The following is a 19684-nucleotide window of genomic DNA, read 5'->3' on the forward strand; positions in this document are numbered from 1 at the left end:
TCTAACCGTATGAGCGCACCGAGAAAAATTATAAACTTCCCATCTCAATCGCTCGACTGTCATATCACTAGATTTCCCACGTCTGACTGTCCCACAAGTCCAGAACACTTTTAGTGACTAGAACTATATATGACACTGTTAAATTTCCAGAATTTCACCTGAAAAAGCACTGAACAATCGCAAAGAAATCTTAAAAGCAATTCATCACTTTTGGCACATTCCTTTGATTTCAAATATACTCTTCCATCTTGATTCATAATAGTGCAGAATATCTTGGAAATTATCACTGTATTGATACACATCTCTAAATTCCTGATTGTCCTGTCCAACCTCCTCAACCAACATCACATGACACTAACTATTTCTGTGACTTCTCATTGAATCAGTGCCAATCATCACCCACACAACTTCCACTTGCACATGCAATCAATCTTGCAAAGCAATCTCATCAATTTAACCAGTTCTAATGTATCGTAATAGTAACATGATTTATTCAGGTCATTATTCCAGAGAGAGATACAGAGTATTTTCAACTTCATGAATCAAAGATTTCCATGGTACCACATCAATTTCCTGTTCGCAAAGAATTATTAAAAACTGGTTCTCGGCCATGACAATCGACCATCAAAAACTGCAGCTTGCATTAAGGTCAACAGCACCAAAACTGCAACAGGAGAAAATGAGAAGAAAATCAAGCTAAGAACAATTCATTAAAACGGTTGGCTAAAAGCCTAACACCAGCTTTATATTTGCAAACATCAGAGAACATTTTACAGCCGTTTGTGATATGGAGCAGGAAGACCCCCATATCATTATGAATTTTGACTGAGGTTATACTGAAAATTAACCTTTATTACATACAGAAAACAAATTAATTCTCAAACTCAACTATACCTTGAATGTCTGGAAGAAATATTCCGGCAGGGCATTTCTCCACCATAGCCCTCCTCCAGTCAACCATTCGGAGGAGAACCTACTGGCTCGAGTCATTCCCAATATATAAGCCATGAGATGCACATGTAATGTTAGGGACCTAACTTTCACCCCAACGCCGCTTTCGCACTGGCCTTCGTTGTTTAGTTTCAGCTGTTTCAACTACCAGGTCGGCTGGAGGCTTGGGGATCTTCTCCATTTCCTTATTCAGAGTGATGGGCTCCTTAAAGCGCTCTCTCCGTTTCTCCATCTTTGCTCGCATTGCAAGAATCCGATGGTTGTCATAGTCCCCAACAACCCTATTCTCATCTGGTACATTTTCATGATCCATGGTTCTCTTCACATCCATTATCGGTGCCACAGCTTCAGTTGCACATTCCTTTTCCACAAGGTTCTCATTTAATTCTGCTGTTATTATCTGACCTTCCTCAATATCCAAAGCTTCGTTGTGCTGCATAACTGGGTATTTATCATGCCAATTCTCATCTTTCTGGCTGATTGCAACTTTTCGGTCGTCATTTTCGCCTGCCTCCGTGTAAGATTCATTGGAATCCTTGAAAGTTTTCTGCTTGGTATAAATATCTGGATCCATGTTTTTTTGCTTATCGTTGCACGTTGAACTTCTAGCCGTGAAGCGTCTTCCAGAGGACTGCAAAGCGTATTGCCATCAGTATACGTCACAATTTTCCACCCACGAAAGAAGAGATCTAATCTTAGTGTCAGAGAAGGAATAATAAGACAATGAGCTTAAGTAACATGACATAATTGTGATTGCACACGTTTGGAAGTATGATGAACGCATACAACCAAAGGAGCTGTTCAGATGCAGTACAATGCAATAGAACTCTGTAAAGATATCACACGAGATTCAAATAAAAAATTTAGATGTCCAAGAATGTGGTGAAATTTAAATAACCTAACAGCAAGCAGGTATTCTAAAGATCACAATGTGAAAAGCACATTACCAACTAGCTCTAGCTTAGTAAGTCAAAGTGCAGCGAGGATATGATATTGTTTGTTCAAGTCCTTGGGAATAGTTCTTGTATGTGCCCAAAAACATAGCATATAAAGAACAGTAATATATCATGAGACAATATGATAAAGAGTATATCCCCTTTCTTTCCTTTTTTTTGATAGATATAAAGAGTATATCTCATTAAAACTTTAAATGTACAGTGTTTGCTGCCTCATTCCTTCCTCTTATTCTCTCGAGTAGCACAAAATTTACAAATTGAGAACGAAAAGATTTTTTAATTTTCTCTACATTTCCTGTTGGCATATAAGATGGACTTGTAAAGGCGGCAATTACCTTACTTATCAAAAAATAACAATAAATAAATAAATAAGGCAATTGGCTGCAGAATAGTTCAAAGGTTAGAAAATCTAAATGCTCTAAAATAGACACATTTATTAAAGGTTATCATAAATTAAGGAAATTAAATCTTAGGATAAGTAATTATTAAGCCAAAATCACTCATTAACTGAAATATTTGGAAAGACAAAATCGCAGGTTGACATTTTACCAGAGTCAAAGATCTCTCTAGGGACCTCCAGCAATCTAAATTCTCATGCCAGGTCTACCTCCTTTCATAAACAAACTTGAAAATTTATGCTAAGAAAATTGAACTATAATCCTCCGAATATCAAGAGGTCCAAATCAACAATCAACTAGAAGTTGAAACAAAAACACCAACAGATGATCACTTCTGCTTTCAACCTCAAACACAATGAAACGAGTTATTCTCCAAAGTATTTACATTGCGCATCATCGTCATATCCGTTTTAACAGGCCACTCCCTCCTGCCATGTCTTTCATTATTCGCCTCTCTACCTCTTCATAAAGAAACTTGGAAATTTTTACCTCTTGACATGTAAAACCTATTACTATAATAAGTCTACAGGAACATCTCCATCCATAGTGCACATGCTCTCCTAAAAACTCAGAAACTACACAGCAAAATGAACAAAATTCTTAAAATCTCCCTAATGTTATCATCTTTCATAGCCTTGTTCCTGTCAAGCGGGAAGATTTACCAATTTATAACCATCAAAGATAGAATGAAAAGAACAGATTGAGATACAAATAAGGGAACCTCATGATGCAGACAATTAACCAATGATTCAGACAATCTAAAATATAGTTGAAAGCCAGAGATGAACTCAAGTCAAGTAGCTAGTTATATTCAAATTTCAAAATGGTTCAATTTCCATGTTTGAACAAATCTTCATTTATTATATAACTTTTTGAGCCAAATTTGCATTTTCTTTATATATCTTAAGGACTCTAAAGCTGTGTTCAATAGATACCAGAAGGAACACTAAAAAAAACTCATCCAAGACTCGACCTCACTGGGGAAAACAAAAATAAAAGAAAACAAGGCGAGAAAGAAAAAGGATGATCCCCAATAGCAAAGCCAGCTCTAAGCTACAGAGATTTTTCATCCGTGAAACTCATGATACACTTGGTATATATATATATACATATATATATATATATATATATATATATATATATATATATATATATATATATATCAAAAGCATATGATATATATATATATATATACACACACACACATCATATGGACAAAACTCACTAAAAAAGTTAATCAAACAGCTTCCAGATAAACATAACCGAGGGAAGATGAGAATGGGATAGCATATTGTAACACAGAATAAAACTTACAGAAGTATGCTTTACACACAATAAAAAATATAAAATAAAATAACACAAAAAAGGAAATTAGAAAAATAAAAACAGTCTTACTAGAAATTCTAAACATGATAAACTGTGTTCAAAACAAATTCTAACAATTAAATTTCCAATCTACTGCAGCTTTTATTGTAACAAATCTCAGATCCAGACTGCAAGAACCAAAATATTGGCACTTCAATTCCAAAATGCCTAAATTTGCCAACCCCAAATTTGATCTTGTTCCTTCATTTGATGTCCCTTTTGAATAGACAACAATTAGAATTAAACCCCTACCCCTCCAGTAGGTGTCTCCCTAAGAGACAAACTTTCATTTTCAAGCTTGACAAACTAAGCTTTTCCAGATGCACCATAAATGGCTCATAGAACTCAATACAACAATTCAAAGGCACTAGCTAGACTCAGAAAGTAAATATCTAAGTTAAAATGATAAAAAGAAAATAAAAATAATAAATAAAAATAAAAATAAAAAATAAAAAAATAAAAACCTTTTCAATGGTCTCCGTCAATTATCTAACAGGATGCAAGTCAAATTCAATATGCAGTTTCAGGAAGAGGTATCAGATGTGACAAGGAAAAAGGGGGTCACCCTCATCTAGTCTACCCCTCTGAGCATTGTTGATTAATGGGGGCCATACCAGGTAACAACCTTTATAACAAACCTGATTAATTGTGCGACCAATTAATTTACATGATAACTTTAAGGCTAGATGGAAAATATGGCAAGTTTTGGGGCATGCATGGACAAGGCTTTCTATCATTACATGACTAATTCTTGTCAAAAATCAAACATGCAACTTAAAGTGAAAACTAAACTTGTTCGTTCTAATGGTAAATTCTTGGAGTAAATATTCAATGAATCATATTGTTTCCTTTTTTGGTAAGTTTAATGCATCTTTCTCATTTCTTTTTATTTTTTTATTTTTTTTATAAGTAAGAATATATTAGAAAGCATTCAATAGGGGTACGCAACCTGAAAACTTCACAAAGGCCGAAGCCAAAGAAAGAAGTCCCAAGGACTCAAGGAACCCAAAAAATCAACAAACTCATCAATATAGGCTTGCAAAAACAACTACCTTACAATACTCTAAAAAGTAAGTCAGTCCCAATCGGAATATGATTGAAATAAAAAATCTCTATTTAATAAAAAATCTCTATTTAATAGGGCTTCTTCCTATACCTATACCTATAAATCCAATTGGACGCAGAAATGATATATTTGAAGAATCCTTTGGGTATTTCAATATCAATAGGTTGATTGTTTAGCTCCTGTATCTTTCGAAAGGAATAAAGATCTCTGGTGCTTTGTTTGGTACAAAGGAAGGAAGGGTGTGGAGCGAAGATATGAAGGAAGGAACAAATTTCCTTCGCTCAGTAGAGAGGAGACAAGGAGAGAAAGGATAATAGGAAGGATGAGTTATCTTTCCTCCTTTACAAATTTTTATCCCTCCAAATATGGGCGGAAGAAAGAAGGGAAAACAAGTGGAACTATTATAGAAGTTTTAAATTACTACGATGCTAAATTCTACTAACACTAAAATACTACTATCCGAACTTAAAACTCTATCTTCCTTTCTCTCCTAACGAACCCAGTAAATTGTGAGCTTATTCTCTTCTCTTCCATCCAACCGAACAAAAAGTGGAAAGGACACCATCTCCTCTAGGGTTGTCTCATCGATCTCTTTTTCTCTCCCTTCCATCCAAATTTTTTCTTTGCTGCCAAACGAACCATGAGAATTGTTTCCTAGATCCAAAAGAGAGCGCTTGGGTTCTCCCCTAAATGTGTATCATGCCTGAATCTAACAGGGGTTTGCAGCGGTGGAGGAACCGGATCGGCTATTTTGGGGGTAAGCCATTTACTGCATACGTATACATTTTCTTGATCAAAGTAGAACAGTAATCCATGTTCAGACCAACATTTTTCTCAACCCCATAATTTTGCAATGGTCCAAGTATTTATTGTTTGATCCGTACATCTTTCATGGTCTAATTTAAGTGTTTTTTTATATGAAGGAAACAAGACCTTAATCACTCTTAAAACATCATACTTTTTTATTATTTTGGAACGTATACCCCAGCCAAATAACTAATTATACACACATCTGAATAATACAAGCTAAAATTGAAGTCATATAGCCTCAAACAGATCCATCAGTAATACTACCACTAATAAAGGGCACACCATTCACCTTTTCATAAACCACATTCCTTCATTTTAAGATAAAAATTATGAAATCATGCGTTAATATTTCATGCTGGAAAATGAAGGCAACAAATTTCAGGCAAAATCAAAGGAACTTACGTGCCAATATAAAGGAAACAAGTCAATTCATTTTCATGGTTCCAAGAAGTAAATACTTATAAATAGACAGCCATCATATATGTATTAGTTATAGATATGAAAATCGAAATCTATTGGTAACACAACTTGACCAATTGACAGGTCAAACTTGTGACATTTAATGCATGTTTGATCACGAAGGAATTAATCAACCTTTGACAAGATGTATTTCAATAAGAACTTCCAAGGAGAGAAATAAAAAATGAATACAAGTTTGAAGACTAATTAGTTTCAGGAAACATATACAACAGAAAACAAAATGACATCAGAACAAGTCATGCAGAACTGTTACTCTCAAAATATAAGGATAATTAAGCTAAGTGCAGCATAGAAAATCATAAAGTATGCATTTGAGGAAAACTAAAAGAATAATGGAAATGATTGGGAGCAAGATATAGTGGGAAATGGGTAAAAGATATAAAAATTGCAAAGAACACAAACACATGCATGCAAAAAAATATGTGCTTGTATAATTTTTAAATCAAGAACCACCAAGGAGAACAATAATAGGATCTTTGAAACTTCAAATAGACTTCACAAAACCTCTCCTTACGCCACATGATAGGTTCACTAATTACGCATATGCAAATGTTTTGCTATTTAGAAAATCCTAAGGTAACATTGCAGCCTTGATGCCTCACTTAGCCATCAGTTTCACTTAAATTTATAAGGTTTCACAATGAATTCATGATCATAGACTTTCAATTTTCTTTTTTCTTTTTTTTTTTAAAAAAAAAAAAAAAAACAGAAAAAAAAAAGAAGAAGATTTCTAAAGAATGCCAACATAGAAGCAGGTTACTAACATAAAAGCAACCAAAGTTGCAATGAGTAATAACCCAAACACTCAGTTTTCTACTCCCACAAACAATTATACTACAAGCTCATCCAACACACTGTTTATTTGATTGGGAAGAAGTCACATTTATAAAAAGTTTATGGGGCTTGAATTATTTAAAAAATCGTGATGCTGATTGATATTCAGTACATTCAACAATTTTCACGATCGGAGGTCGATGACACATGATTAACCAGCTTAATGCACAGAAAGTGGCCAACCAAAATACTTGAGCAAAAAATATATATAATTCAAACCAGCTTCCCTACATTGTGAAAGATTATGCAATTGATCAAGAGCTCACAACATGAGTGAAGGGGACATGAATAACCAGGCATATTGCACAAAAAGTGGCGATCCAAAATACTTGAGAAATAAAACGTATTAAATTCAAAACACCTTTCCTCCATTGTGAAATATTATAGAACTGATTAACAGCTCCACAAAAAACTTATGCACCACAATGTTAGTTTTCTGGATTCATTTCACAGATCTTGTAATCCTTCATTCCAACATAAGCCAAACTGGCAAGAGACTTTGATGAAAGGAAATGTGCAAGGCCAATTTGCATGAGTAAAGTATCTCATTCAAAAAAATCCTCATTATTCAAAAAGTAGATGAACTATATTAAGCACTACGAGGAAAGCATGAACAAGCTTTGGTATCATAAGAAAAAGAAACATCATTTGTATTATTTAAAAAAATCCCTAACGAGAATAAAGTTTGAAAGACCAAAAACAAGGATAAAGAAATTTTTCTACAGTATATTTAATGAAAGCATTCTTGAAAAGAATACACGCACATACAGAGAAAAAGAATATATACATATATATAAAAATAATTAATTGGAAACATGCAACAAAAAGATGAGGGACATTACCCAGTGCTAAACCTGCCAAAGCACGATATTGGGAGGAGAAGACCAGAGACAGACTTAGGGCGTGCTTGGTTCAGTTTTCAAAGAATGGTATTTGTTTTCATAGAACAGAAAACAAAAAATAGTTAGAAAATTCATTTCATTGACAATTTTAAAAATCTGTTTTCTGAAAACTGAGTTAAGAAGGCCTAATTACAGAGAATAATCTCTTGTAGTTATCCGAGAATGGTAATCTGTTTTATACTTTTGGAGAAACTGAACCAAACAGGCCCTTAACCTTTGGCATAGTTTTGCACAAGGTGGCTACCCCAAACTCAAACCCACAGCCTCATGCTTGCTAGCAAAATCTTGAACCTTTGCACCAAGCACCTCTAAGAGTGCCATTGTTCAAAAGACTTGGGAGACTGACAGAATTTTGAATTTTTTATTACCAATAATAAAGTTTGTTACTAACTACATATCAACATTTTGCGCCATTACCAAAGAGCCAAGTGGCCCAGCGGTACCAAGGCCAAGCTTCCCAAAGGGAGGTCCTAGGTTCGAGCCTCAGTGGAGGAGTGTGTGTGTGAGTTTGCTTTACCTTGCAAAAAAAAAAAAAACATTTTGCGCCACAACCATCATGGGCAGCAATATTTTGTGCCAAGCAGTGAATGTTTAACGTAGCGTGATGACAGAAATATTCCACTTGAACAAGTGAAGCCAAGAAGAACAAATGGTATAGGAACTACACTGAGATTTTAGAACCTTTAAACATCAGAAAATATTAATACAAAAAGAAATGCTCAAAACAAAATATTTAAACAAATTCAAGCTGAGGACAGAGTGTAAACTATCAGGTGTAAGAACGAAGCACCATTAGTACCATTACTATTGAAAACTTCTATTAACACATTCTTTTGTGATATGCAACATGGTGGGAAATCAAATGTATAACAAGTGAAATACATCTAACTTACAAAGACAGAACAACATCGAGACGGATGACATTCAATCTTATAGAGTTATACTCCACATTGAATTACTGGAAAAGAGCTACCATGCCAGAAGGTGAAGTAACTGGCTTCATGCCAACAAAATCAGTAATAAGTAGTGGAATAAATTCCATTACTATTGAAAACTTTTATTAAAACATTCTTGTTTGACATGCAACATCAGAAGGATGAGAAATCAAATGTATAACAAGTGAATACATTTGTTAGAAAGAGAGAACAACATTGAGAAGGATGATATTTTTAATCTTATACAGTTGTACTCCACATTGAATCACTGGAAAAGAGCTACCATGCCAGAAGGTGAAGTAACTGGCTTCATGCCCACAAAATCAGTAATTAGCAGAATAAATGCCAAAAGTGTCTGATTGATGATTATGGATCCTTTTCTTTTTGTATATATATACTCTCTACATGCTTCACATATTCAGCTTAGAATGCTAATTTCCTTGGCTCAAGTGGCAACTATAAAGGACAAACCAACACGGCAGAAATAAAAAAAGCACAAAAAACAGATTACGTCAAAAGGATAAAATTAAATAATAATAATAATAAATAAATAAACAGAATTCCTAGAAGAAAGATGCAACGGGATAATATTAATGAACAAAAGAAGACTTGCTTTAACATACGTGGAGCACTCGTGCATACAAGAACAAAGATACAAGATTTTGACCTCAGTTTCCCCAACTTTACCTTTCCTTCCCCAACAAACAAGTGCATGTCAACTGAATCCCTGCATGCCGGGTGTGTCTTCTCATAATTACCTCTATGAATAACATTAGAAGTTCCATCAATATGGATACCACTATGTCCTTCTCCTAGTATTTTGCTTTTGTGCCACTCTACATGCCCGTCATCAATTAGCTTCCCAGCATGGTCGGGTCCATGCCTAGCATCATTAAGCCTTTTAGGCCTTGAAGTCCTTCTAGTGGAAAATGATGCCTCGTCGGCACGGAATTTTTCATCCCTATGGCCAGATATATAACTATTTTGAGTCCAATTCAATACTTCAGAGTGCAAATAATGCCGCCTTCTTTCGAAATGAACCTGATCATCAGGCAAGTTGATATTATCTTCTGTGTCAAAAACTTCAATATAACTACCGGGCCAATCTGTGTCTCTGCATGTCTCAGTCTGTATGTGTCTCCTAACTCTACCATTTTCTTTAATTTTCCTCAAATTATACTCATTCGAATCATTTTTCACTGACGAGGCATCATGCCATATTCCTCCATTGATAGTATCAGGATCCTTGTGAGAATTAGAGGACAACGATTGATGATCTGGCCATCTCCAGTAGTCATCCTCGTCAACTATAGACAAACTATTGAAATCATCAGAGCGAACACCATATTTCCCCTCTCTTCTGCAAGAGCTTTTAATTTCTCTTCTTGTACAATGTAAATGTCTTTCATAATTATCATCCAGATAATCTCTTTCCGTGACATTATATGAAATAGATCTTCGGAAATTTTCTTGTATGAAATCATCTGTAAATCTCCAATCATCAGGAAAACCGTTATTTTCCATCCTATTTCCATGTTGCAGATCATCTCCTCTCCTTCTCCATCTAGTACCTATTTCATTATCTAAATAAGACGAATGCTTTAAAGCCATCCTTCTAGACTCCCTGTAAGTGAGAGGGCCCATGTCATCAATATTGTGTCCCGGTCCATAATGATACCAATCTCCATCCATTGCTTCATCCACCCTAGGTAGTTTTTGTTCAAGAAAATATTCCTCCTCATCCAACTTTCCACTGAGATGCCGATCAATCTCATCTCCAAATATCTGACATCCTTTCCTACGAGGATTCCTTTTGTAAGAAGTTCGAACCTCGTTGTTAGAAAACCTTTCCCCAGAGTAATCAAAGGAAAGTTCTGATTCCCGGGAATTTGAGAAATGTTTTCTACTATAAGAATCAGGACCTTGCAGCCTTTCCTTCTTTCTGTTACGGCCAACTGTTGAATGATCTACATTATACAATCTGCCAGTATTAGATATAGGAGAGGCATCGCCATCATCAGTATAGCTCCTCAGTTCAGACAATTCAGACATACTATGAAGTTTCCTATTATAATTCTTCAGATCATTTCGGATGGGACTTCTATTTCTTGAACGAAGGATACAATCATTTGATTTCATTTTGACACCATGTGTTTTAGAATCCTTGATATGATAGCGGTCAGATGTGATTGACTTCTGTAACTCAGTGACTGAATTTGATGATGACTTTCTTAGGTTATTATGAACTTTTCCGGGATCAATATAACCACGATCAAGGGGTGTTTCACTGTGATTTCCAGATGAAGAACTTGGGCAACGTTGAGACTGCTTAGCAAGGGCTGATTCGTTGCAGATATCCTTGCCAAACCTTTCCCTTGTGTTATTTGAAGTTTCTTTTGCTTCAGCATCTTCTTCTGAAGAACATATGGTCACCTTTTGATGGTGATGCCTGTTCACATCGGAGATATGACCACTTCCATGGTCATCTGAATCCATTGACACTGGGTCGGATGCAGTTGTTTGTTGCGAACACCTAGTCATTAAAGAAGAAAACATCTCCATAAGTGGTTTCATATAAAATCAACATTTAAAAATCGAATTAACTTCCTTAACCATAATTCTCATACATTCAGTCCAAACCAGTTCAAAAAGAAAGCAAAGCTATTAATGCCACCATTGAGCCTTACTTATAGAAACTGACCAAAAAGATCATATAGTTGTATTTCTTTATTAGTGTATTCAAAGCCATTCCCATCACTCAACAAGCAAACATTTATACAAGAATGAGCTAGGATAAGATAAAAAATCCCAGAAAACTATAGCTCAACAGCAAAGGCCTTCAGCCATGTATTTGGTAAGTTAGAACCCCCAAAAAAAACTAGTCAAATCTTTCCAAATATGATGCAGCAGAGAAAACTAAGGATCGAATTTGAAATCAGTTATCCAGAAGGGTAATGATGCACACATATCAGACCACAATGACCCACATCATCTGGGATGACAATAATTAAATTTCTCCACATGTTTTAATATGCAAAACCCATGTGTATTTGAGATAAATATATATATATATATATATATATATATATATATATATATATATATATATATATATATATTTTAAATGGTAATTTTTAACAAATACGACAACAAAAATTATAAAGTTTGTAAGCCTTTAGATAGACAAACGTGTGTGTGTGTGTGCCTGTACCATAAGATATAACAATGTCAAATCTGAAGTATTCTTCCAATTGAAATGCATTTCAAATCATTTTTGGTATGCACTATTGCGTCTACTAGTCTTAATCAAATAGCCAAATCCAACATATAGTATTCCTTATTAGATTTAAAAGATGCACCCCTAACAATGCACCTTAAGAAAATATCGATATTGATAGAACAGATGTGCAACTTGCAATTAACTACACCTAGAATCTAAATGTATATTTATGAATTGAAATAAAATAGTGAACTGAGAATGGTATGACACCACTGCCTACTATGGTTCATACACTTTGGGAACAGCTGCATGTGATCTGGGTAAATCATCGCTACTGGGACTACCAAAAGAGTGAAAATCCCTGTTGTCATCCACACAAAGATCTCCATTTTCAGATGCTTTATGTACAGAGCTATTGATATGTCCCAGTTCCTCCTCAGAATCAGTGGAATCCTTCATGGAGTCCTGCACAGCAATCTGGACCCAACCAAGCCATAAGTAATGAATAAAGAGAAATCATTACTGTAAGGGCTTTGGACCGATCAAGAGTGAAAGCACACCTGTATCACCACATCAGAATCCAGATCAAGTGGACGCCTTACACCAAAGGATGGTTGGCGTTCTGCAATGCTGTCTTTGACCTGAATTGCTCTACCTTTTGGCTGAAATAATTACAGTGAATTCATAACATAATTATTCCCAATTAGTTTATAGACATTTATTTGAGCATGTAACTTAATCGAACAATAACTTTTACATGTCATAAAAGTCATAAAATAGAAGCAACTTCTGATTTACAAGTACCATTTGTAACTGCTTCATTTTCCTAAAAGCAATTCTTGGTGAAGGAGAAACTGTTCTTCCCTGTCCAGTTTGAGCAATATTTTCAGTCACAGCTTCTGGAACTACTGTTTCGTGCTTGGATCCAACTTCAGATGCCTTCTGAAAAATGAAGAAGATAATAACAGAACAATCTAAGATATATCTTTAAAAAAGTACATGTAACAAACTTCATAAATTAACATCTTCCACAAATATTTTACTAACCCACCTCATTAGGTTCTGAAGGCTCATGGAAGAGGTTCCTGGTTTGAATGGATGTTTGCTGCCGAAATTGCTCCTGTTATACAACTCAGAATAAGGCCTCTGTCAGAAAGAAGGAAGAGTAGGGAGGAAAGTAAACTAAAGTAAACCAGGTTGGTTGTATGCTGAGTGCATCAACAGCATAACAACAAATCAACTGGAAATGGAGCAGCAACATCTAATCCCACCCCAGCTAATATACACATGTATGCCCAAGAAGACTAACCTTGGTATTTACGGACAAGCAATGTAAATTTACTAGAAGGTAAAATTAAAAGAAAATTCATTTACCAGACAGTTGCAATAACTTTTCCAACTTTCCTCGTCGAAACCAAAATTAAAATAATCTGTTATATCAGTTCCAGGATGCCTCCATGGCCTCTGTTCGAACATAGCAATATTTATATCTAGTATAGTCCTGTAAGAAAAAATGGGATGCCACTTAATCAACAGCATACAGAAAACCTTTAATGACATGAATCAAGAAGAGAATAAGTGTTACGCTAATGCCAAGAGTGGCCCTTATGGGAACCAGAAATCTCATATAGCATTTGTTCTCAGCATCTCACCATACACATTATCCTTTTTTTTCTCATAAATGTGGTAAGAAAGATAGTGCTTCTAACATCAGTACATTTTTAACTATTGAATGCTTACATTATCCTACCTAATATTAGTTCTATTATACATTTGACATATCACAATATCACGACATAAACAACCACTAGTTTGCCAAAGAACCCAGCTTGAGTACAATCAAGATCATAACCAAATTCACTTGCCTATACCAGGGAAGAGAGAAATTGTATCCACTTTGAGTTAGTACTGAGCTTGAGCCCATATGTTGACTGGACCCATTATTGTCCCAATTGCCTCTAGCCAAGGTGGAAGAGTAGGAAGCTGAACCCATGGATCCATTGGCTTTTGAATTACAAGGATAAGCTGCTGTCTGATATCTTAAGTACTACACAACACAAAACCCAGTGAAAAATCATTAATTGCAAATAACAATAAACAGCTGCTTCAGGTAGGATGATTATATTACTGCTACAGAGAAATAGAGAGAACTCATATGTAAATGTCATAATCATATCATAATAAAATAAAAGAATCTCAAAAAAAAAAAAAAAAAAAAGAGAGAAAGAAAAAAGGAAAGACAATAACCAATCTTTATCATCTAAACTGAGAGTTCTATTAATTGAAATGAGTCCAGTTACAAGGTAAAACTTAATCAGGAATTAAGTGACCGCACTGCTTCCTCCCAAGAGACCATGCATTTAAATCCAAAAATGCTCCCAATTCAAACATTTGATAAACTCTGACAATTTTATTACAATTTTATTCACACCAAGTTCGATCCTATAACACAAATTCTTACATCCGAATATGTGCATATATATATATATATATAACATTTAACACTACCTTGTATTGTGAACGATAACCGCCCTTCACCAGATTTCCCCTCTCACCGCCACCAGTACCATTAGAACACTGCTCCAATCCATCGCCCATCTGGGATTGATCAACCCATTTCCGATTCTTACCCGAACCATTCCCCTCCGCAGCTGCAAAATCACAACCTTCCTCCTCTTCTTCATCATCAAACCCTCCACTCCTCAAATTCGCACTCCGCCCAATCGGATACGCCACACCATTAGCATCATCGTTCAAAACTATATTCAAATCGTCCTCGCTATCGCTTCCATTATCCACAATCTCCTCCTGCTCCTCACCATTGGCCTCCACACTCGAAATTTCATTCGTCTCATCGCCAAACTGATTTGAATCGTCGCCAATCGAATCGTCTTTATTTACATCTGATTCAGAACATTTGGTGTTGATATCATATTGTTCTGTGTATGATTGAGTGCGGTTTGGGAAGCCATTGATGGCTGTACTTGCTTGAACTTCAACTTCTGCGTATATATCGCCGAAATCATCATCGACGCCTTCCATCTGAGAGAAAAACCCTAGAGAGATAAAAACAGATATCGCTAGGGTTTTTTGCTAATCAATCACCATGTGAGACAAGCCTCAGAAACCCTAGCAATGCTTAAACCCTAAACTAAACATCTTACTACTGCACTGGGCACAGCCACTACTGCTTTATTTACCCTTCTGATATTTTTCTTAAATCACCTGAAAGGATTAAATTACATTTTTGTCCCTCCAAATTTTGATAAACCTAGATAGGCGAAAAAAAACATAGAGAGAATAAAACACAATTAATATGCTATGCAGGTGTATATATTTACCGTAAGATTCTTAAATCAATTGGAAGGAGTAAATTACATTTTTGTCCCTCCAAATTTTGATAAATCTGGAAATAAAAATAAAATAGGGAGAATAAAAAATAAATAAAAAACACAAGTAACATGTGATAAAATGAAGGACATTTGATTATTCTTGAAATTACATTTTTGACCTTTCAAATTTAACGTGAATACCCGATACAAATCCGATACAAATTGGACATAAAAGGAAAAAGTACAATAAATAAACTAGGCATTTCTATATTTAATATATTAATTTAAATATTACTATCTATTTTTCCTTGATTTTTTATTACTGTTAAGATCTTATTATTACAGTTATTCATTTTATTATTTTCTTATATCCTCCATATGATGTGATCTAATGTCATTGGAACATGTGTCTAAAAAATAAAAAATAAAATTGAAGATGGGCATTACCCTTTTTTTACGGGTTAAATCGTTTTTTCTTTCCCTTTTTTTTTTTTTTTTTTTTTTGTTGTCTTTCTCTCTCTCTTCACGACAAATCAAATCTCTCTATCTCCATATCCAACCTCCATCCGAAACCCTAGCAGCAGTACCCTTAAAGAAAGCATTTAACTTGAAGAACATATACAAGACGGGCAAAACGACGCAACCATTAATAAGCCAAAATTGCAAGAATTTTAGACATGTACAATCACAATTTGGGTTTTTACTGTCCTCTTATCTTCATTAAGGCAGCCTTACATACAATCTCAGAATATCTTTTGAAAATAATCTATTCGTTGTACTGGAATGGACTTCAAATTAGCGTACAATGACTTGCCCAGTTTTAGTTTATGTTATTTCATCATATGCCATCAATTATAGAAATCTCAACATTCTTGCAATTAACACCAGAAGATACTTTGCTGCAGGGAACAGATCGCCGATGTACCAGTTTGATTGTGATGAGCTGTGAGGCCAATTGATAAGTACTGAAATGTTGCACATTTCAACCCTAATCTCGGATATTTTAGACTTTGCATCTATCTTTATTTTTCCGTTTTAGTCGTAATTTGTGTTTTTGTCAATTTCAGATCAATAAGGTTCAAATGGGCTAAAAACAGTTCATTAAAGCCTTTTTAGAGCTGTGATACCCTTCAATTCTAGAGTCACGGGTGATCAAGTCCGAGTACATAACCGAAGGATATTAAACAATTAATATTTAAACAAGCATGGACTACAAAAAAATTAAATAAGAATAAATAAATAAGCAGAAAAGAAAACTAAATAATAACCCCTTAAATAAATAATTTAATAATCCTCTAAATGACAATATCCAAAACATCTAATTTCGTTACAACTTGGGAATCCATCATGTAATCATAATCCAACTGAAGCCAAACAAAAGTGAAATAAAACTGAAACCAAATACTAAAACATAATGAAGACTCCTACGTCGAATCGGAAGGTGAATGAATAGTCTCTGCTCAGCATAAACCACATCTATAACTGGATCTGGCGAACACCTGAAAAATAATAGTGGGTCAAGCCCACGAATAAGTTCTAATCCACTACATCCCAAACAGAGACCCGATACACATGTACATCCTAGTTAATTCAATAATAACTATATAGTCCGTATATATATATATATACACACACACTAAAGGAACCTTACTAGATTATAGGGTTGTCTCAACCTGAATAGTAGGCAAAATACAAAAATGCACTTATAGTGGGTATGGGTACTTAAACCTACTAGGGTACACAACTACACTATGTCCAGCTACACATCCCTGACATTATACGCGCCCTAACCATAGATCTTGAGACTCAAGCTCATATTATGGCTCATAACTAAATATATATAAATACATTAACCATCCTATCCAGTATAAAGTAATCATCATTCAACTTGTTCAGTTGACCTGACTTAAAAATAGGTAAGACTTAACATTCTTTTGGTTAATCCATCCCTTTACATAATAATAGGTATGACTTAATTGATAAGTTAATCCGTCCCTACAATGCCACCATCCCATACTGGTGCATTACATCGTACAATCCATAATTGATGAAATATATATAATACTACATCAATTAAAATCCACAGATAAGCATAATACAAATTAGTCATGTATAAGATCATAATATGCTAACAATACATGATTAAATCATACAAACATCATAAACCTCAGTTAAATCTTCCATCAACAACATATATATCAAATTAAAGTACATGTTGTTCCTATCATTAGCATATTAATATTAATTATGCTTTCCCAATCCTCTATGAATCTAATTAATCAATTTAAATTATTAAAATAAATTGCAATAGTCATATAGATATGAACAATATGCAAAAATCCCCAAAAAAATCCAGACTCAGAGCCAAACCAGTCGATCGTAATACCAAACCGATCAGCCGATACAACTATTTCGGTCGATTGAAATACCCAATTTGGTCGGCCGAAATACCTCCTCCATTCCTCACTGCTGAGCCACTTCGGTCGGCCGAAACAACCCACCAGTCGACCTAACCTCCGCGTCACACCATCTTCTTCTTCTTCGACGGCTCTGTTACTTCCAACTCCCATTGTTGAAGGTTTAAAGCTTTACAACTACATCCTAGAGTGCTCCCATATTGATTTTAAAGCATACAAACATCTTTACATCAAATTAAATCACAAGTCATGCATCATAGCAGTAAATTAAATAAAAACTATACAAACCAATCACATATATAAACATACTGTAAAATTAGATTTTTAACATGTAAGAAGGTTTGTTTTAATCCCATTAATTGTTCCTGGAATTGAACTAAGCATGTACTGAAACACAAGTCAAAGGAGAAGAGACAAAATTAGAACTTGCCTTAGGATTTTAGATTAAAACCCAAACCCCCTTCTTCCTTGCTCAAGCCTCCTTCTCTTCCTCTAGTTTCTCTCTCTAAAACTACTGCCTCCATTATGAACATGAATAGGGTTTTTGAACAACCCTTTTGGCAAACATAACCTCTATATATGTATAACTATACTATCCTATTCCAATCCCAATTCCAGTAACGTAGGGAAAAAGAAAAGAAAAGGAAAATATAAAAATATTAATATATATACTAAAAGGCTTGGTTACAATCAGTCCTGGTGAGGACCTTTGAGAGGAAGACATCCTTGTACCATCTGAAATCCTAAAGTTTGCGACATCGAAGGTTGGCTAGAATTTCTGAGGTCTTGTCTCTAACAATTGAGATGTCACCGAGGAACTGTTTGGCGATAGAGAAAATAAGAGTAGCAACTGCATCTTCTATATCTGCACCTTCTTCTGTTTTTATAATTGTTCCTTCAGGAGTTGTTTTGACAGAGTTAAGAATGGCTTGTCGTTTATCTGGAGTGAGGATGTTGTCCCACCATCCTTTGAGTTGGCCTGTGAATCCTCCTACAAGGAGTTGTGCTATAGCATGATCAGAAAAGTCATTCTTGGTTTTGTAAGCAGTGCTGACCATTGTCATTTCTTGAAGTGTATTGAGAATGTGATACTCAGTTTTGCCATCTATGTTCCATTCATAAATGGTACCACTATGATAAGCAGCTTGGGAAAACTGGCCTCGTTCTTCGATCTGGAGGTCAGGGAAAGTTGGCCTGGGATAATAATTTCAGGAAGAAGTTAGTTCTAAAGTATTGACGTGTTGGTTCTAGAAGACCTCAGTAATTTTATCAATTTCAGTATCAGTACCAATTTCTTGGTCAAGAGTATTGATGGCTCTAAGAGGTCTGTCAGGCGTATCAGGAATCGTAGTTGTGGAGGTCATAAGGGATTCGATACGCTTAATCCTGTCCTGTGCTTCTTCAATAGCACTACGTTTTGATAGTTGTTTGGACAAGTGTAAGGGGATTTCATGGGGTATGAAAGGGGGAGCATTATCAGATTGAATGGGGATAATTTGTTCTTTCTGAAGCAAGGTTTCTACACGAGAAAGCTGATCGCCAAGTGTCTGTGATAGTGGTCAGAATGATCAGTGGGATACTTGGAATATACCCAAGGTTCCCATTAGGGATATTTACAAATCTTCGACTTTCAATCTCAAAATAGGATACTCCATCAAAACTGTTGAACAAACTATTTCTCTCAAAAACCCTTTTGAAGTTATCCAACTTTTGCAAAAAAGAGCCATAGTAGAACACAAAAAGAAGTACAAATTCCTACATATAGGGCTTGTCCAAGTTGCAGTTAAACCTCTTACATCAAGGGGACTTAACACTGCTATCATGCTTACTCTAAGGGATTGTAGGCATCTCGATTTTGGAACCTCTCTGTTAGGAGTTTGCCAAACTAGTCTTTTTGATGGCCCACAATACTTCAATTGTTTTCCAAATTATTCAGTAGCTCTTGATGATCCAACAATCCTCCATACTTTAACCCTCAATGTTTCAAGTAGTGGTTACAAAATGATGGATGGAGCCAT

The 19684-nt window shown here is 35.1% G+C and overlaps 1 protein-coding gene across 1 annotated transcript; it reads right to left on the bottom strand.

Moving 5' to 3' along the window:
- Nucleotides 1-469: 469 nt before the first annotated feature.
- LOC132293128 (FIP1[III]-like protein) lies at nucleotides 470-15104 on the bottom strand. The gene is made up of 10 exons (XM_059790471.1): nucleotides 14426-15104; nucleotides 13783-13964; nucleotides 13292-13418; nucleotides 12969-13037; nucleotides 12722-12859; nucleotides 12478-12579; nucleotides 12210-12394; nucleotides 9385-11230; nucleotides 895-1582; nucleotides 470-664 (listed from the first exon to the last, which is right to left on the bottom strand). The coding sequence occupies exons 1-9, from the start codon at nucleotides 14957-14959 to the stop codon at nucleotides 1034-1036; spliced, it is 3732 nt and encodes a 1243-aa protein (XP_059646454.1). The 5' UTR covers nucleotides 14960-15104; the 3' UTR covers nucleotides 470-664; nucleotides 895-1033.
- Nucleotides 15105-19684: the final 4580 nt, after the last annotated feature.

This window comes from Cornus florida, unplaced genomic scaffold, assembly GCF_030987335.1.
Source record: "Cornus florida cultivar Cherokee Brave unplaced genomic scaffold, ASM3098733v1 CherokeeBrave_3.0.0_Hap2_Chr01, whole genome shotgun sequence".
NCBI classification, from domain to species: domain Eukaryota; kingdom Viridiplantae; phylum Streptophyta; class Magnoliopsida; order Cornales; family Cornaceae; genus Cornus; species Cornus florida.